This window comes from Podarcis melisellensis (assembly GCF_964234715.1).
Source record: "Podarcis melisellensis genome assembly, chromosome: 17".
NCBI classification, from domain to species: Eukaryota; Metazoa; Chordata; class Lepidosauria; order Squamata; family Lacertidae; genus Podarcis; species Podarcis melisellensis.
In genome coordinates, this window is record NC_138534.1 from 6,210,458 (window position 1) to 6,231,749 (window position 21,292).

At 44.3% G+C, this 21,292-nt stretch overlaps 1 protein-coding gene across 1 annotated transcript; it reads right to left on the bottom strand.

Annotated features, from left to right (window-relative positions):
• Positions 1-10,667: 10,667 nt before the first annotated feature.
• On the bottom strand, positions 10,668-15,710 carry LOC309360098 (olfactory receptor 1L4-like). Its single transcript, XM_081894681.1, has 3 exons — positions 15,554-15,710; positions 14,761-14,942; positions 10,668-12,272 (listed from the first exon to the last, which is right to left on the bottom strand). The coding sequence occupies exon 3, from the start codon at positions 12,261-12,263 to the stop codon at positions 11,298-11,300; it is 966 nt and encodes a 321-aa protein (XP_081750807.1). The 5' UTR covers positions 12,264-12,272; positions 14,761-14,942; positions 15,554-15,710; the 3' UTR covers positions 10,668-11,297.
• Positions 15,711-21,292: the final 5,582 nt, after the last annotated feature.

Here is a 21,292-nt window from a genome sequence, read left to right on the forward strand (position 1 = left end):
TCTCTCCGTCATAAATACTAGAACATGGGGTCAAATGGGGAGAGTTCTGTTTTACTCAGGTCTTGCTTGCAGACTTCCAATAGGCATCTGGTTAGCACCTGTGAGAACGGGATGCTAGATTAGATGGGAAATTTGCCTGATCCATTTGGCTTTTCTTCTGTTCTTTAGCTCCCAACCTTGGATGCAGAGCTATTACTCAGTTCTGGGGGATCCAGACACTTTTGGTGGCAATGGAGCTGGTTTTAGGCAGGGGCTAAGCATGTTAGCTAGGGACACAGGGGGTGCTGTGGTCTAAACCACTGAGCCTTGGGCTTGCCGATCAGAAGGTCGGCAGTTCGAATCCCAGCGATGGGATGAGCTCCCGTTGCTTAGTCCCAGCTCCCGCCAACCTAGCAGTTCAAAAGCATGTCAAAATACAAGTAGATAAATAGGTGCCACTCCGGCGGGAAGGTAAACGGCGTTTCCGTGCGCTGCTCTGGTTTTACCATGCTGGCCACATGACCAGGAAGCTGTCTGTGGACAAACACCAGCTCCCTCAGCCAGTAAAACGAGATGAGCGCCGCAACCCCAGAGTTGTCCACCACAGGACCTAACGGTCAGGGGTCCCTTTACCTTTTTAAGCATGTTAGCTTGCGTGGTGGGTATGGAGATTCCCTGGGATCGAATCATTCTTCAGCCACAAACTCACTAGATGCATAACCTCGGATATTTCCCAGAGGGAAATGATAGTGATACATGTGTGGGTTTGTTTAAACATTTATGTCACACCTTTCCACCCCTACCCTCCATTTCCTGAATTAAGAACCTAGGAAGAAACCACAGCCCTATATATTCCTGCATGCAGTTCTGACACTGTCTCTCAGTTCATCCTACCTCACAGGGCTGTTGTGAGGATAAAATGAGGAGAGAGAGAACCCCGTATGCAGGAGAGATAGAAATGGAATAAATGATATGCTACTTGTGCTGAGGGACTCCTCCTCCCCTGCTTTTTGAGCTCTTTGTGCTCTCCCTCAAAGATAATATGCCTTCTAGCTAACCCCCCAGTCCTCCAGTTTACTGTGCTTTTCACAAATGTATTAAATTACATTTAGATCCCTTCTTTCCTCCTGGAAGCTCAAGTTCTACATCTTCCTGCTACTCACAAGAACCCTTTGAAGGAGGCTGAGTGGCCCAAGGTCAGCTGATTCATAGCTCCATGGCTTTGTTGGATTTGAACCCGAGTCTAACATTCCTAACACTGCACCACACTTTGTTCCCTCTGATCGGATATTACAATTGTGATAGGAAATTTATGGTTTTAGATATATGGCAACGTTCATAACCACATGTACATAGATCAGCACAGGAAAGCCAACCTGGAACCATTTTGATTCCTAAACTGAGCAAATGTTTCTCTGCATGGTCAAAATGGAAAAGTCTCCCCATTGTCTCTTTCCTCACAAATCCTGTCTTAAGGACACATTTAAGATATGAATAAGGTGTGAGCCTGTGACCTGGCCCAGGAAATAAGTATTTTACCACTACGAAAGAATGGCCAGGCTCCCCAGGCAATCCAATCAAGTAAGCTGCCAGACAGGAGATAAACAAGGACAAGAGAAAAACAACATTTAAATTTCTGTGATGTAGGTGGGATGTATCTGAGGGGTGGTCTTAGGTTACACCCCTTCTGTGATGTATGCATAATGTTTCTGGGGGTGGTCTTGATCTACAGAATGGGAATTTCAAAAGTCTTTATAAACCCTTGCACAGCATTGTTCGGGGTCCTCTTCCTCTCCTGCGTGTGAGGGGAGCACCCTGTTGCAACAGATCAATAAAGATCAAGCTTACTAGCTGCTTTGCTTCTCAATATTCTCTGGTTGGCCTCTGTTATTTTCTCCTACCAATAGGGAACCTATGTAAGGACTCTATATGGGCTCTTGGATACCCCATAAGGGAAAAGGGCATATTTTTATTTACAACACAATGATCGCGAATCAGCCCAGGGAACCACACAGCCGAGCACTTTGTCACTGACACTGGCAACCAGCCCTCCCCACCAGCCCAGGGAATATGAGTAGATGCCACCTATAAGCTTGCCCTGCTCAGTGCAGGGAAGGCTAGTGACTGAAGGTGTGGAGCAATACGCCTGGGGATGTGGACTTACTTGAGAACTCCTGCCCCCTGTCCATGGAAACTGACTCCACATGTTCAGATGAACAGTGAGACGCATCAAATATGGAAAGTCAATGCAATGCACCTTACCACCTGTAAGAGATGGGTTGAGATTCCTGCTTAGGCCAGGTGTACCAGAGCCAATCACTATCTTTCAGCCTAACCTACCTGGCAGGGTTGTTGTGATGGAATAAGTGGGGGAACTCTTGAGTATGCTACCCTCAGCACCTTAGAAGAAACGTGGACATTGGACTGTGCCTTGCATTAACAGGATAAGACTGGGCCAAAGACACACAGGTCAGTTCAGTTATTGAAGCGAAGCAGGTCTGGCCCTTATGTTTGCTTTTTGGCAGATGGCATTTAGAACAGGAGGGGTCCTTGAGATGTTATTGGGTTCCATCTCCCTCATCTTTGGCCGTGCTGGCAGGGGCTGATGTGGGTTGGAGTCTAACATGATCTGGAAGACCATAGGTCACCCATCCCTGTTTTAGAGGAAGATCAGAGTGTGGAAATACTGCAAGTAAATAAGATTGAGCTATTCATTGCCATATTTTGGGCGACTGCAATTCTGGAAGTATAATGAGAGTTCAGTCAAATATGTTGATCCCTTGGTCAAAATTCAGTGGAAACTTACAGCCCCAGTCCCTGTTACATCTCATGTACTGGGAGAATTCAAATATGGGTGAAGTCCCAAAGTGTTCCACAGATGGAAATATATTGAGTCAAATGTCCACATCATGCAAAAAGTAGTTTTCAAGCAATGTTTCAGTCCACACACAAGATAAACTCACAGTGTGACTGGTCAATGTGCTTTCCTTATATAAATGTAGGTTTTACGTACAATTGTCACAGGCTGCTGTTCTTGAACATCATGTTTACTGTTTTCCCCCCTCTGCATCTCTCTCTCTCTCTCTCTGCGTGTGTGTGTGTGTGTGCTATCTATCTACCAACTGTACATCTTAATACACCTGAGAAAGTGGACTGTTATTACTCCACAAATCCCGGATGCCATCATAGATCTGTTCAGTCTCTAGGCTGTCACAAGACTCTTAATTTGGCCCCATTAACCACAAAATTTGGGGGTTCATAGTTATTTATCCTTCTAAATTTGAACCAATGAGGATTGTCTCCCAAGGAGACATTCAGCTCACCGGGATCCTTGACTGGGGAGGGGGGAAAGCTACAGTCCCTTCATGGTCCTCTCTCTAGAACTTTGTAAAAGACATGTCAAATACCAACCCTAGGAACTCTATGCCACCCAAGGGAGAACCCATCCCACATCATCTAAGAAGGACTGGTTATTTGAGATAGCTCGTGTTGTTGAGTCGGTTCCATTTCTGGTTCGATGGATGGATGGAGGTTGTGAAAGTCTTCTTGGAGGGGCCCCGGGCAAATCAAGCCTTCATTGTCTCACCCCACAGCGGGAGTTGGGCTCCTACAGCCATGAATATCAAAGGGCGATGGGAGGGGAAGGAGATGGACCATTGTGCAAGGAAGGGGGAACTGTGAGCCCTGCTTGCTTCTCATTAACATTCAGACTAGATTAGATCAGAAGAGCCAATTAGTTTTGATGGGGGGGGGGAGGAGGAAAGAGGATGCAAGAAGAGCAAGATTCCAACCATACCTTGCCTTCCATCCTGCCATCTCCGCTTCAACCCAGACATGTGTGGCTCCGAAGATGATTTCAATGGAGCTTTTTAAAAATCGAGCCTTACTCCTGAGACACTAACCTTGAGGAAGCCCAGAAGGATAGCTGGGTGGCAGCACCATGTCAAATAAGTCTTGTGGAAACACAAAGGGGCTCATAAGCACGGGCTTATTACTATTATTAAAAAAAAAATCTTTATTGTTTTAATTATAAAGGAAGTGACATCATTTTAAACATGCAATCAATAAAAACATCCAGATAATGGTCCCTCCTGCAAATACATATAATCCAGACTGTAAGCAGGACTCAAAGAAAAAAATACAGTACTGAGAACCTGGAGAGGTATCAGAAAAAGTATCAAAATAAGGCATGAAAAAGTCAAAGAAGAGGTAGGGTCACTGTGCATTCCCTATTGTGGTTGTGGACCTAGATTTTAGACTTGCATGATAAAATCAATCTTCGTTTTATTCTATTTTGAAAGAACATGTGTAACTTTGAGTTTGTGTCTCCGTTTTTCCATATATGCCATGCATTTTACTAATATATCCACGTTGTACCTTCCATGTCTTTCCAGTGTTTGGCTTCAGTCAGGAACGTTGTGATTAAGAGGCATTCCAGCAAGTCTCATTATCATGTGGAACGTCTTTATTTTGGTTTAAGGAAAATTTCAGCAATGCCAGTTGTGGAGTTCTTTCCATAGGCTGATTTATAAGCTTTTGTAGGTCATTAAAAATCAGATTCCAAGATGTACGAGCCTGAAGGCAGGACCACCACATCCATACTGAGTCATATTGTCTTCTGGGGTCTGAAAATTAAGTTCTAGTTCAGGAAAGATTAGGGCACAATAGACCAATTACAGAGCAATTATGCCTATTTTTGCTTACTTAAAAGTAAGTTCCACAAAGTTCCCTGAGGCTTACTCACAGGTAAATAGGTATGTGCACACACCTTCCTGGGAGCAAACCCATTGAACTCAATGGGGCTCACTTCTTAATAGACATGTATAAGCTTGCATTAGTCTTCAAGAGACCCCACGTTTTGTTGTTGTTCTGGGTACAGCAATACATTTATTAAGACCAACAAAATAGATCTATCGCAAACTAATGTGTAAGCTTTTTAATTCCCTATGCTTCTTTTTAAGACTAGATTCTGAGTCTGGATTCATAGTTCTGCTGATCTTGAAAGCTTGCACAATTCTATTGGCCCCATTAAAGTTGGGTTTTTTTAACCTACCTGGTGGCTCAACATGGTTACTTATGCTTCTCAACCTTAACCTGAAATGAAACTTTTTTGAGCACTTAGCAATTCAATCAAATATATTGGGGTTTTTTTAAAAAAAAAAACCAGACCAAATCTGAATCCTTTTCAACACTTCCTTATCCTTTGTTGATTAACTCCAGATTCACAGATATGATCTAAAGTCTTGTTCCAACTTGTTTAGAGGCTGTTACAGTCATATGAAATGTCTGATAACATTGAAAAAGGCCAATTTCAGTGATGAACTTTGACCAACAACTTTGGGGATAATCTTGGTTCATGGTAGAAAATAGAATTCCAATTAGCCTTTTTAACTTCTGACACAGTAAGTGATATATTAATAGCTAACAGACAGAGTTGGATTTCTCTACAAAGTCCAGCTTCAGAGGGAATGGCACCAGAAAACAAGGAACATTATACTTACAAATAAGGCAACAGTAATTTTGTGTAGGCGCCTTGGAAATGTAATTATTTATTCATTTTAAAAATAAATTTCTACACCACCTTTTATAAAATTTCTCACAAGGAAGCGAACAATAATATAAAGTTAACCTTTGACAATAAGGATCTAAACTTTAGTAAAAACCTACAACTGCAAAGACAAGCTGCCAGGCAAAGATTGCAAAGATAGAGCCAAACCCTGCCATAGAAAACAAGCCCACCAATTAAGACCTCCTTCAACGGGGTGGAGGGGGGGGGGAGAAACCCCTGCAGGGGGCAGAGAGATAAAGTCTTCAGATGTTTCCGGAAAGCTCTGCAGTGTTGTGTGGTCCACCAGAGCAAATTCCACAGCAGAGAGGAGAATGCAATACAATCATTTGTGGCGGGAAATTGGATTTCTTTAGGTGGTGGAATGAAAAAAAATTGTATAGGGCCACACGAGAGTCATGTATAATGGCAATATTCTAAGACTGCAAACTGGGATCATGGATATCTTGTATCTTGAACGCTAACTGCTTGTTCACAAAGGCAATGGTTTGCATTGTTAATTCTACTTTATGTCATTGTTGAATACTAGTACAGTCATACCTCGGATTATAGCCGCTTCAGGTTGCGTTTTTTTTGGGTTACAGACCGCCTAATCCCAGAAGTACCAGAACGGGTTACTTCCAGGTTTCCGTAGTCGCGCATGCGCAGAAGCACCGAATTGCAACCCGGATGTGCGCAGACAAGCAGACGCAGGTTGCGAACTCTGCGGGTTGCGAACATGCATCCCACACGGATCACGTTCACAACCCGAGCGTCCACTTTATTAGTGCAGTGGTACCTTGGTTTACAACCATAATCTGTTCTGGAGGTCCATTTGTAAACCAAAGAAGGTTGTAACCCAAGGCGCGCTTTCGCTAATGGGGCCTCCAAATTTTTTTGTTCATAATCCCCCCCCAAATGGGTTGTAATCCAAAAAAAGCTTGCAAACCGCACTTCCGGGTTTGACGTGTTTGTAATCCCAAACGTATGCAAACCAAGGTGCCACTGTACTTCTAAGGGCTGTGGACATTAGCAGGACCAAAACTCTGAAGAGAGCTCCTGATAAGGAAACAGCAGCAGGGATCTTCTCTGGATCTCTGGACCTTGACACTGCTCATGCTGTCCAGTCAACTTCCACTTTGGTTCACCCTGAACTCAGAGATAAGCTCAGACCTCAGTCTTGGGATTCCATTGTTTCCATGCACACTCAACTTCCATATAGGTCCCTTAATTTATACAGGCCACTGTAGCTCAGTGGTGGAGCACTTGCTTGGCATGCACAAGGACCCAGGTTCAATCCCCACCATCTCTGGGTAGGGCTTGGAGAGATATCTATACCATGCAGTCAGAGCACACGCCTTGTCCCAAAGACTCTGGATGCTGTGGTTTATTAAGGGTACTGGGAATTGTAGTTTTGTGGGTGGTAAATTACAGTTCCTAAGATTCTTTGAGGAGGGGGAAGTCATGTGCTTTGAATGTATGGTGTTGCTCTGAAATCCTGGAGAGCTGCTGTTAGCAATACTGAGCTAGCTGTGCTAGTGTTCTGCTAAGGCAGCTTCCAGAGTTCAAATTCTGCCCCTCAGTTTGGGGCCTTGCAGGGTTGGATTGTGAGGTTGTGTGGTGGGGAGGGGCTTTCCTGCATGAATCTGAGGACTCTGGGGTGCTTGCTCACTTTTTCCATCCAGCTGTCCTTAACTCCCGGCCAGTTAAGGAGCAGCCAGTGTAGTACAGCAGAGTCAGATCTGAGTTCAAGTCCCTGCTTGGTCATGAAGCTCACTGACTTATGTTGGACTTATGTTCTCTGGAAACCTCTCAGCCTAAACTACTCCACAGACTTGTTGTGGGATTAAAAGAAGAGGGGGAGAACCATGTATGCCACCTTGAGCTCCTTGGAGAAAAAAGGTGATAAAGAAACACAACAAACAAACAAACAAACAAACAAACAAACAAACAAACAAACAAACATGTTCTTGCCCACCACTGTCTGTGGAGGAGTTATTGACCTGCCTCTGTCGTCTCTTGACCCTGTGGTGAAATCCCATTCCTCTACATGTTGTCAGCTTCCTCACTTTACAAAGTTCCTCCCTGTCATCTTTCTGAGGAGATAAGATTCTCTTGAGAACAAGGAGCAGTGACCCAAGATATCTGGTTTCTTCCAGATATCCCCATGTGCTCCAAAAGCGCATTTTCTGTCCAGAAAGGTGGTGATGGGGAAATGTATTTCAGGAATGACCTAAAAAAATGAAATTGTGTTTATTAGCTGCAGGTCAGGAAACAACAACAACAACAACAACAATTTATTATTTCCACCCCACCCATCTGGCTGGGTTTCCCCAACTACTCTAGGCGGCTTTCAACAGAATATTAAAAACAGAATAAAACTTCAAACATAAAAAACTTCCCTAAACAGGGCTGCCTTCAGATGCCTTCTAAAAGTCGGATAGTTGTTTCTTTCCTTGGCATCTGATGGGAGGGCGTTCCACAGGGTGGGCGCCACCACCGAGAAGGTCCTCTATCTGGTTCCCCGTAACCTCACTTCTCGCAGTGAGGGAACCACCAGAAGGCCCTCGGTGCTGGACTTCAGTGTCCGGGCTGAATGTGGAGCCAGACAGTCAATAGCCCTGGTTAACTCTGCATTCCAGTGGGCCACCAGGGCTACCAGGGAATCAGCTAAATGGCCATCAGTGTGGGATAAAACATCCCCTACCATTCTCTGGAATCCATTTGGATCCATTAAGTGGTGGGAGCAGACCATCCAAAGTGGTCCCACCTCCTTACAGAGGGAAAGGGTCATGGAGAAGTCCAGTTGCACCAGGAAGTGATCCAACCATGGCACTTCTTTTGTTTCACTTTTACTTAGTTTCAGATCACCCACATCCATAGAGGTAAACACCAAGTCTAAGGCATGTCCACAACTATGAGTTGGGCCAAACTTATTCAGGGACAGCCCCATGGAGGCCATGCTTTCCACGAAGTCCCGAGCGGCCCCTTGTAAGGTCGTGTTGGCATGGATGTTAAAATCCCCTAGGACAACCAAACTAGGTGTCTCCAGGAAAACATCCGCCATGACCTGAAGCAGCTCGGGCAGGGAATACTTGGTGCAGCGGGGAGGTCAGTACACCAAAAGGAATCCTGTACTGCCCCTATTGTCCAACTTCCAGAATATGTACTCAAAAAACTGGATCTTTCCGACAGGATGACTGGTGCAAGCTAATGAATTCCTAAAAATCACTGCAACACTCCCCCCCCCCCGTATGACCTGGGTTGCTGTGAGTAAGAGAAACCTTGGTAGACAAGCAGCGGCAAGAACAGGCCCATCTGCTTCATCCAACCAAGTCTCTGTTACACATGCCAGGTCAAGTCCTCCATCCAGGATCAAGTCGTGGATGACAGAGGTCTTGTGAATCATTGACCTGGCATTGCACAGCAGCACCTTCAGGTTATGTGGGTATCCCTTGCTGATTCTAGTATCCGTCCGGTCAGGACCAGACCCGGAGGCAGGAATAGTCTTCAAACAACGACTAAACCTGCCTTCTTGGTAATAACATGGTCTGGTATTAGCGTAACTCCTTGTTTGAAGCTTACTGGTCTTATCGTGAGTTGCAGGTTGTTTCAGAATGAGCCACTAGAGAGAGATGTTGCACTCCTGACTGAGGCCGACCATGGAGCGGAGATTTGGGTGATGAAAGAGAACAAGATGCCTACCAGGGTGGATTGGCAGATGAAAGTATTGGACTACACACAGATGGTGAGACTAACTGGGAAAATCAGAAACCAGGAGGATCAAAACTTCAACAAAGAATGGGACAAATTTATATTATATTTGAAAGACCATTGTAAACACTTGAACTCTTTAGTCGGTTTTAAATAACTATTTTTAAATACAGTTACAGATAGGTAGCCGTGTTGGTCTGCCATAGTCAAAACAAAAAAAATTCCTTCCAGTAGCACCTTAAAGACCAACACGAATCTGAAGAAGTGTGCATGCACACGAAAGCTCATACCAAGAACTAACTTAGTTGGTCTTTAAGGTGCTACTGGAAGGAATTTTTTTTATTTTTAAATAGATTTTGGACACAATGGAGGACTGTAAACTGGATGGACGTTTAATATGCAGTTAAAAAGTTACGCAAAGAACCCACAGAGGGGAGAAGGGAAGTCTTGAGATTCGGAAGAATCTTGTGTAATTTTTTTTATTACAGATGAATATGAATGTGAATGAATTTGTAAAACCAAATAAAGATTATAAGAAAGAAGGAGAGAAAAAGAGAGAGAGAGAGAGAGAGAGAGAGAGAGAGAGAGAGAGAGAGAGAGAGAGAGAGAGAGAAAAGAAAGAAGGAAGGAAGGAAGGAAGGAAGGAAGGAAGGAAGGAAGGAAGGAAGGAAGGAAGGAAGGAAGGAAGGAAGGAAGAGCTGCTCTTGAGGCTTCGCTTTGGTCACACCTGAGGTGTATCTGAAGAATATCTGAAGGTGTATCTCTGTTGTTTCTTTTAAAATGCATCCGTAGGTCGGTGGTTTGAATCCCCGTGATGGGGTGAGCTCCCATTGTTCGGTCCCAGCTTCTGCCCACTTAGCAGTTCTAAAGCATGTCAAAGTGCAAGTAGATATATAGGTGGGAAGGTAAAAGGCGTTTCTGTGCGCTGTCTACGGACAAATACTAGCTCCCTCGGCCAGTAAAGTGAGATGAGCGCCGCAACCCCAGAGTCGTCCGCGACTGGACTTAACGGTCAGGGGTCCCTTTACCTTTAATAGCTATAGCAGTGTGTTATCAATGCAGGTCAAGTAATTCATTTTTAAAGTTAAAGGTATTTTTGCCTCTGGACAGGAAAACAATAATATCAGGTTATTTGAAATATAAGCCCCATCCAATATAAGTCCCATCCAATTATGTCCATAGCAGATTTTGAAGGGCTCTGTATTATTATTATTATTATTATTATTATTATTATTATTATTATTATTATTATTATATCCTGTCCCTCCCAGGGTAGCAAACATTAAAAGATTAAATCAGTACAATAAAAACCACATTTAAAACAATTAAAAACAATCTAAAAATGTTTAGAATATCTGATTTATTTATTTTTTAAAAAAGCAACCACAGACCCTCACAGTTATTAATTTTATGGCTGTCATATCCAGTATATTTCAGCCATCAAATGCCTAGGTGAATAGGAATGTTTTAAAATTTCTTATAAATTTCAATAATGAAGGAGACAGATGCACTTTGCCAGGAAGGGCATTCATGAAACCTGCCATGTGTCTTGTGTGCATGACATACTGAGACAGCCCTGTGGTTGTCATGGCACCCATGAGGTCATGAGCTGGCCCAGGCAAGGCAGATTCGACATTGATAGTGAAGTTCTCCAACAGTATACTAGAGAGTGCCACTGCCAGCTTTGTGAGGGAGGTTGTTTGGCACCTGAATGATCAATAAACCAGCAAGATTCCTGTTCTGCCTCTGCTACCCAGCACCAAGTAAAAACCCTGGCATCCAGCTCCCAGACAGACTTCCCTCCTGTGGAGAACAATGGAATTTCTATGGAAGTTCCTTTCTACCCCTCTGACGTTGACTGGTTCTGCACAGAATATCCAGGCGGGAAAGCTGGATAAGGTCAGGCCCTTCCAGCTCGCCTTATAAGACAGCCTTGATGACTGTCTACCAACCAATGGTGTCCTTCAAAGATCCATGCTTCTCCGACTCACGCCTGATCTCTCATGTCTCTCACAATGCATCTCTCACAACTGATCATCGCAGGTTCCCGTCCTTCCCATCACGGCTTGACATTGTGTGGCTTCCCCAAAGCATGTCTTACTTTCTCCAATGCTCTGTGAAGGGCAGCTTTCATGTCTGCATTCCTCAGGGTGTAAATGAAAGGGTTGAGCATAGGGGTCACCACGGTGTACATGACGGTGGCAATCTTGTCCTTGTCCCCAGAGTAGCTGGAGAGGGGTCGGAAGTAGACTCCAATCGCTGAGCCGTAGAAGAGGGTGACCACAGTCAGGTGAGATGCGCAGGTTTGGAAGGCCTTGCTCCGGCCTTCGGAAGAAGACACCCGGAGCACAGCTCGGAAGATAAAAGCATAGGAGATGAGGATGAGGATGAAGTTCCCTATGATAATGCTGCCACCTTCGTAGAAATTCAGTATCTCATTGAGGTTCTTCTCAGAGCAAGCCATCACCAGCAAAGGCTGGGAGTCACAGAAGAAATGGTGGATGTGGCGAGGGGAGCAGAAAGAGAGCCTGGACATCAGCACGGTGTGGAGTAAGGAGTGGAGGTGGGCCAGCAGCCAGGCAATGAACACCATCACATGACACCGCATGGGGCTCATCACCAAGGAATAGTGCAAGGGCTGGCAGATGGCCACAAAGCGGTCAAAGGCCATGGAGCCCAGGAGGAAGTTCTCAGTGATGGCGAAGGCCACAAAGAAGTACATCTGGGCCAGGCAGCCAGCATAGGCAATGTTCTTGTGGCCTGTGTGAAGGTTGCGCAACATCTTGGGAATGGTGGTGGAGGTGAAGCAAACATCCACCAAGGAGAGGTGACTGAGGAAGAAGTACATGGGGGCATGGAGGAGCTGGGCATCGGAGCGGATCAGGAGGATAATCAGCAGGTTCCCCAGCAAGTTCAGCAGGTACAGGGTGAGGAAGAGAGCCAAGAGAAGGCGGTCCTGCTCTTGCCCACTGGACAAACCCAGCAGGATAAAATCAGGCTGGCTGGTGTGATTCTCACTTTCCATGTGTTTGAGCTGGGGAGAGAGAAACACAGAAAAATAAGCTGAAAGCTGGGAGGGGTGCAAGGATAAGGAACTCTGTAGCTCACTTCAGTCCATCCAGCCACCATCATGTAATCCACGCTGACTCCCACCCAAGCACATGGCCTGACAGCTGTCCCCAAGTTGACCTCTGGCGTCTCCTTTAGCTAAAGAATTTTAGATGGCAGAACTGCCCTATTCCCTGGAGAGGCACTGTCGGACAGGCTAGGCTAGTCATCTTCGATCTCTTCAGACCTTCAAGATCAGTCTGCACCACAGACCCCATTTTCAATTGTTATATCAGGAGTGGGGAACCTCTGGCCTGCAGGCTAAATTTGGCCCATGAAGGTTTGCCCACAATACCTTCTCTACATCAGCTGATTTGTTATACACTTATCTGGGAGAAAGTCTAAAAAGCTGGTGGGAATTAAAATGGGATATAAACATTGAAGAGGATAAATGGAACAATTTATGGATAAAAGCACCATATAAATCTCTGTCAGCAACTACTAGGGCACATTCACTAAATGTTATTTAACACTAAGGTGCCTACATAAAGCACAATAGCTCTCTGTTATGTTGGAGAGGATGCCAAATCATAGGTACATACAAACATGTGAGATGGGAATGCTTGCAAAAACTGAAGGTGGCAAGGGGAAAGGAAAAAACAAGATGATTTTTTACGCTATATGGGGTGATTTTATTAAATATACAAAACAGAACACGGACCTACCTACAACATTTATTGCAATGTGGTGTAGAAATACCTACAACATTTATTGCAATGTGGTGTAGACACAGCCCAACAAGACAACGACAAAAATCCACCAACAGCATACAAATCAATATGGCTAACCTGATCCAAAACACCCACTCACAGGTGAAAACAAAGACCACCACAGCCAACCACAAATGAACAACCACACCCATGGCCAACCCCAACCTCTCTCACCACCAAAGGAACACAAGTGAACAGCAGAGAACCTGCACAAGCAACACTGACACAAAACCCCACATATGTTAAGTAAAATAGAAACATACATTGTATTCTTGCACATAGTAGTAAGACCTCTGACACTGATTGCCTGAACTGTCACATCACAAAATGTTCATGAACCCTCTGAATGCGCAGGGAGGGAACAGCAACAGAATGTGCACCTTCTTAGCTTCTGTGGCAGATGGGGGGGGGGGAACTACACACTGGGCTGGGATGAAAAACCTAGTACAGAGTTCAGTGATAGGAAACTATCACTGGGGCAGGATGAGGATTGAGGGAAAGGGAGTGAGATGAAGATACAGATTAGGGTGCTTAAGGGGGGAGGTGCAGAAAAGGAAGTGGACTGAGAAGTTTGGACCTAACTGAATAGGAAGGAAACTGACATCTAGGGGCAAGCAGGGTTTAAGGGAATTGAGGAGCTGATGAAAAAAGGCAACAATAAGACAGAGTGCTGTGAGAAAAACTAAAGCAGCCCAGACGCAGTTTGGTTGGGATGGGGCTGAACTTCACATGTTGATGTGGCTTCAGTTTGCAGGCTTTTTGCTACTATAGTTTTGATGAGCCTGCATGTGATTTTATGGTTTTTATGTTGATTTTATTGTACCTTTCCTTTGGAGCTTTTTACTGAGAGGCAGTATATAAGGAGGGACGCGGGTGGCGCTGTGGGTAAAACCACAATGCCTAGGGCTTGCCGATCGTATGGTCGGCGGTTCGAATCCCCGCGGTGGGGTAAGCTCCCATCCTTCGGTCCCAGCTACTGCCCACCTAGCAGTTCGAAAGCACCCCTAAGTGCAAGTAGATAAATAGGTAAATTTCGTTTCCGTGTGCTGCGCTGGTGCTGGTTCGCCAGAGCAGCTTCGTCACGCTGACCACGTGACCCGGAAGTGTCTCTGGACAGCGCTGGCCCCCGGCCTCTTAAGTGAGATGGGCGCACAACCCTAGAGTCGGACACGACTGGCTCGTACGGGCAGGGGTACCTTTACCTTTTAGTATATAAGGGCTCATCTACACTTCTCTTTGCCCCGCATTGCTAGGCACAGGTCTGGGTTTTCCAGACCCATGTCTGAGCACTTTCTTTTTGGCCCAGAACTTTCCTTGTGAAAACCTGCTCTTTACTGCTGAATCGGATCAAACAGCAATCCACAGAAAACCCCAATTGCTATTTGTTCTGATTCAGCTGTAAAGATCAGGATTTCTCAGGCAAAGGGGGGAAAGTCCTTGGACATGGACCGGCATAGTCTAGAAAGCATGGGGCAAAAAGAAAGTGTGGATGAGCTCTGAGTCTTGGGAAAGAAGACCCGTATAGCCATTCATGCCAATCCCTTCTTGTACACAACTGTACATGTACCCACAAAGGTCTCATATGTTCACCCCATTTTTAAAGTGGGCTAAGAAAGTAAATAGAAGGATTGGGGAGTTTGAGAAAGACAGAAGGGTCCTAATTCAGCCTCCCTCCTTATTTCCTATGGCTCCCCCCCCCCGTACCTGCTTCCACCTGTCAAATACTGTAGGAGTTTCAGCTGTTTAGCCCTTGGGATCCTGATGGTATTAAGAAGGTGGTGGTTGCAGCACTGCTTCTCTGTCTGTAACTGGGAGAGCAGATACTGTAGTGGAGACTCAGCCTTCTCCTAACGTCATAGGGCATGATGCATCCTCAGCAGAGAATACTGTAATTGGAATAAGGAGGGGTATATGAGCTGTTAATAGTCAAAGCAGCAGCTAGTGGCATGCAGAGCACAACAGGGTTTTGTTTTTGTGTTGTTGTTTTTAACAGGGTGCATCACATCAGCTAGGGACTTGTTAGCAGAATAGGGTGGCCTCAGTGGAATCCCACTCCCCAAGTTCTGCACTTTTTTTGGACTTCAGATCGGACCATGTATGTTCAAAATAGTGGAGAAACACCGTCTTGAAATCCTGCAGGACTCTCTGTCATTTTCCTAAGTTTGTAAAATGCTATACACTCATTTTCATGTTTCCCTTTACAATAACTCTATGGTGTGGTTGTGGGGGGGAGGTTGGAGCCTTTGGCCCTTCAGATGCTTCTGGACTACAATTCCCATCATCCATGGCCATTCACTGTGCCTCCTAGGCCTGATGGGAGTTGTTGTTCAGCAACGTCTGGAGAGCTGAAGGTTCCCCACTCCTGGCCTTGGGGTAGCTCACACTTATTCTCTTTTGGAGAAGGTGAACTGAGCTCTAAGGCCACTCAAACGAGTCTATTGTTGAACTGCAATTTGATGCCTGGTTCCTTGGCTGTCCATAGCCACTGGACCATCACCTTTGGGTATTTTCTCTTTGTGAGGTTTCTCTCCCTGGTTCCATCTTGATGCATGGGATTCCCACCTCTCAGGAGTAGCTGAGGGAGAGAGAGCCTGATGTTAGAAGGAGACAGATTGATTTCAGCGGCAGTGGGATTGGGGAGCAGGAGAAGGGCAAGGCGCCCATTGGACCAGGGAAGGAGGCTATCAGCAACTCTTTGCAACACAGAAATAGAGATCAGAACCCACAGCTCATTCACGCCACACTGTTAATACCCTCAGAGGGTCTATAGAGTTTCAATTCAGGACAGTTTGGTGGGGCAGTCTGGGGTCACCACAGGCAAGGGGAATATTTATCTTCCTTTCTCCTCTGTTGAGTGATTGGTTGTAATTCACTTACCTCATGCCCTCCAACATTTCTCCGATGAAAACAGAGACGTCCCATTCCATAAGGATAATTTTACTATTTATACCCAACACATCTTTCTGAGTTGCCCCAGCCACTCTGGGCAGATTCCAGCATATATAAAAACTAAATCAAACATTAAATATATTTTTTAAAACCCGTCCCTATACAGGATTGTCTTTAGATGGCTCAGGGGTCAGATAACTCCATACCCTCCAACATTTCTCCAATGAAAATAGGGGCATCCTATTCCTATGGGAAAAGGATCAGATCAGAAACCGGGACAGCTTCTCCATTGCGAGAAGTGAGGTTACAGGGAACCAGACAGAGGGCCTTCTCGGTAGTGGTGCCCACCCTGTGGAACACCCTCCCTTCAGATGTGAAGGAAATAAGCAGCTATCCTATCTTCAAAAGACATCTGCAGGCAGCCCTGTTCAGGGAAGTTTGTAATATTTAAAGCTGTATTGTTTTTAACACTTGATTGGGAGCTGCCCAAAGTGGCTGGGGAAACTCAGCCAGATGGGCGGGGTATAAATAATAAATTTATTATTATTATTATTATTATTATTATTATTATTATTATTATTATTTACATCTGTATACCATAGACTTCAATTCATTGTTGTCGATAGACTAAATAATAAAAAACTCATAAAATAAAATATCAGACATTTTAACAATAAACTTTCTTCCAAAGTGTCTGACCTCCCGTCCTTTCCATATCTCATGCATTTTTAATCTGTTGCATAAACATATCTTACTCGTTTGGTAATAAAGTAAAGATATCTTTGTCATTTTCCTTTTACATGAATTATTTACTGAGGTTGTTCAAAGGCTGCTGTTCTTGAGGTAATTCTTGAAAGTTTCCCAGTTTGAAATAAACTCTTGCTTAGGCTTGTTTTTGGTCTTTTCTGAAAGATTGTCTAGTATTCTACAAGCTTCATTAGCCACTGTGATCTAGAGGGGATTTTATCACTTTTCCAATATGTAGCAATGAGTATCCTCGCAGCTACTGTGGCATAAAGAAAGATCCTTCTTGCATTCCAGGGAATATTGGGGCCCGTAATACCAAGTAAGAATGATTCTGGTTTTTTAAGCAGAGGTGCTTAGAACTTTAAAAAATAAGTTCTAAATAAATATCATTCCAAAAGACTTTGATCTTTTTACACACCCACCACAAATGATACATGGTACCACCTGGTTCTCCACATCTCCAGCTGGTATTTGGGACACCAGAAGTGCAATATCTCTCTCTAGTGGCTCATTCTGAAACAACTGCAACCCATCATAAGCCCAGTAAGCCAGAAATAGACCAGAATCCTGCAGCTAATAAACACAATTTCACTTTACAATACTGTCTTGAGAATGAGGTCTTTCCTGGAACGTGTTTCTTTTCCACCCCTGTGGCTTCTGGGATGATGCAAGAACCAGGCTCTCTCAATTCACTACACCTCGTGCTCAAGATAATTCTGTCATTTCACAAAGATCACAAGGAGAAACTTTGTTGAGTGGCAGTGGGGAAAGCGGTGACATGTACAGGCACTGATTTGAACAGGGGTTGAGTTCTAGGTCATTGCGCCTGATGGTGGAGTGTGCATCAACTGGCCCACCCCATTAGGCCCCACACCCTTTCCTGGCCACTTCTGGGTTGCATGTCAATTGGACACGTATAAATTGGTCATTGTCTCTACAACAAATTGCAGAGAAGTCCCTAGTTAGAATAGAATAGAATTTATTGTTTATACCCCATCCATCTGGCTGAGTTTCCCCAGCCACTCTGGGCGGCTTCCAACTAAGTATTAAAATACAGTAGTCTGTTAAACATTAAAAGCTTCCCTAAACAGGACTGCCTTCAGATGTCTTCTAAAAGTCTGGTAGTTGTTCTTCTCTTTGACATCTGGTGGGGGACGTTCCACAGGGCAGGCACCACTACTAAGAAGGCCCTCTACCTGGTTCCCTGTAACTTCGCTTCTCGCAGTGAGGGAACCGCCAGAAGGCCCTCGGTGCTGGACCTCAGTGTCTGGGCAGAACGATGGGGTGGAGACGCTCCTTCAGGTATACTGGACCGAGGCAGTTTCGGGCTTTAAAGGTCAACACCAACACTTTTAATTGTGCTCGGAAACGTACTGGTTGGGATAAAGAAGCAAATACGAGCTCTTAAGAATCAATGGAGCAGCTAGAGGCATGGAACACAACAGTTTGTTGCTTTTTTTTTTTTTTTTTACAGAGTGAGGTAAAAGGTAAAGGACCCCAGGAGGGCTAAGTCCAGTTAAAGATAACTATGTGGTTGTGGCACTCATCTTGTTTTCAGGCTGAGGGAGCCAGTGTTTGTCCACAGACAACTTTCTGGGTCATGTGGCCAGCTTGACTAAACTGCTTCTGGCGCAATGGGACAGCAGGACGTGTGCCAGAGCACATGGAAATGTCGTTTATCCTCCAGCCACAGTGGTACCTATTTATCTACTTGCACTAGTGTGCTTTTGAACTGCTAGGTTGGCAGGAACTGGGGCAGAGCAATGGGAGCTCACTCTGTCACTGGGAATCGAACTGCCGACCTTCCAATCGGCAAGCTCAAGAGGCTCAGTGGTTTGGACCACAGCGCCACTCGCTGCTTATTTTCCCCATTTTACAGAGTACATCACACCAGTTTGGGACATGTTAGCAAAATGGAGTGGCCTTGATGGAATTCCACTTCCCACGCTCATTGGACTTTAGACTGGACCATGTGTTGTGTTTGATCAGGGTCTTTCATGGAAACAATAAAAAAGTGAATGTATGATTAGAGGTAAAGTAATATTAGTTTCCTGCCCAGCTAGTATCATTTCTTTCAGCAAGTACTGATTCTGGTCACTTTACTCTTCCACAATGTGAGATTTCAACTTGTTGATGCAGCTCCCACGCTCTTCTCCACTGAATATATAAAAGTGGCCCAAGGTCTCCTTTTCTAAATTTGTCATTTAGTTTAAGAGATTTTCTTTTTTTCTGGCAACTCATATTAAACTTCCTTTGCTATAAAGTAACTGTATATCCCAGTTGCTCTCAACACCCAATTAGGGCCTGCCTCCCCTAAGGCTACTTAAGTTCACTGTAGAACAACTGTAACCTTACTTTTAAAAAGTTTGCTCATTAACTTTTTCATTTGTTTACTTGTCATAATTGGCTGACAGCAGAGGGTGTCTCCTATGGGGAATCGGGTAGAACATTAGTTTTATTAATGAGCAATTCCATAAGGGTTAATTAATAGAGATTTTGTTTTGACTCCAGCACTCCGTGATGAGACATGTGTGTCTGTTGTAGCAAATCTGCAGGGGACTAAGTCTGATGGTTAGAGTCTGATGGTTCCCCAGTAAGTTAAGTGTAGCATCACTTGGCAAATATCCTCTTGTAAGTCTAAAACAAAGAACATTAAAAGCTAGCTTTTTTGTGGCATGCGACTCCAGAGCAAAAGCTCACATCATCAGTAGGTATTGAGAAACAGTGGGTATATGATTTAGAAAGAACTTAATTAAAGAGCTCTCAAAGCCGTGTATATAATAAAATTGTAGATAAATCATATCAGAAATCCACAAAAACTATTAAAAACAGGTATATGTAAAATCACTAAAACTTTTAAAATAAAACTAGGTAACTAAACTATATAGCTGGTTAGGCTTGCTGATAGATATCTACCTCCTCTCCTGCCTGACACATCCATGGGAGCTGATAGCTGATGTTAGCAGACAGTATGGCTGGATACTTAATTCTGACTGATAAGTAGGGTCATCAAACTGTATCTGAAAATTTTAAAACCCTGGGGTCTTGGGAGGTGTATGTGGCTTGCCAGCAGTCGGACAAACGTAATTCAAGAGCTCCCCTCTTTATGAGTAACAAATAGCACTGTTAGCTTTTACATGGGCACTTAAATTGATTCTTCATAAAACACCAAAGAGGTGATACAGGAGATAGGTTGAGAGTGATTTCCCCAAAATTAAGCTTAATGACAAAAAAATAGTTTGGCCACTTGGAGCAGTTGAATGAGGATGAAGAAGCTGTTGTGCTGAAAGGTGTGTGTGCAGATGTACTGAAAGTTTGGAAACTGACTACCTACCTCCTTTAAATCAAATGTGTCTGATTTGAATTGACTGAAGTAGGGACTGAAGACAGTGCTTATAAATGGGCTGTCCGCATTAGAAGCCAAACTGAGTACAGTGGTACCTCTGGTTAAGAACTTAATTTATTCTGGAAGTCTGTTCTTAACCTGAAATTGTTCTTAACCTGAAGCACCACTTTAGCTAATGAGTCCTTCTGCTGCCGCCATGCCGCCAGAGCATGATTTCTGTTCTCAACCTGAACCAAAGTTCTTAACCTGAGGTAATATTTCTGGGTTAGCGGAGTCTGTAACCTGAAGCATATGTAACCTGAAGCGTATGTAACCTGAGACACCACTGTATTGGACAAAGAAGGGGAAATGGCTAAAGCAACAAATATGGCTGTAGAACTGGGCCTCTAAGCAGCAACCAGAACCAAAGTGGCTACCAGAGACCTACAGGTGGCCAGAGAGAGAACCAAAACAGGCTTTATCCCGAGACATCAGCTGGCAGAGTCCATCATCAGGGTCTGGAATGTTTGCTTGCTTTGCAAGCATCCAATCACCATATTAAGGTATTTGACAGCATAGAATGGCCCTTTAAGAGCTTGTTCTTTAGATGCTAGATGTTGGAGAGTCTTTTTAACTTAGTAAAACAGAAAAACTCAGAATCAGTGGTGGTGATAAGAATGCTGGCCTCAACTGTGTGAGCAAATCCAAGAGTCAAAGGGGTAAAACTCAGGGGGCTACTCATGTTATTAATCAGTGTGTGGACATGATACTGCTTATTATATACTTTAGAGAGGGATCTAAAAAAGTTGTGGGAGCCAAAGTGCGAGACAAAGACTTGAAAGCAGAAAACCTACTGAAGGGAGGGAGGGAAGCCACAGGCTCGGCAGAGCGGAAGGATTTATGTATGTTATTGTATGGTTGGAAATACTGTTTAAGGAGAAAATAATAAAAAATTATATTTAAAAAAAAAGTTGTGAGAAATCTTATGTCTTCAACCAGGCAGTTTCAGGCACCTGAGAACCATAGTTTCTAAGACAGTTTAGGACAGGACTGTTAGACAAACATGGCCTACCAACCCCTCTCTGTCTGATGTTGAAACATTCCCCAGGTCACACCCTGCACTGGCCCTGCTTTGCATCTTGTGTGTTTTTGCTCAGCTGGCAGAGCATCACCCCTAACTCCTCATAATACAGTGGTGTTATAGGAAAACCCTTGGGCTCGCTTGGATTGCCAGGTATATAGGAGCAAAACAGCAGCCTGTAGGCCTGATCTTCA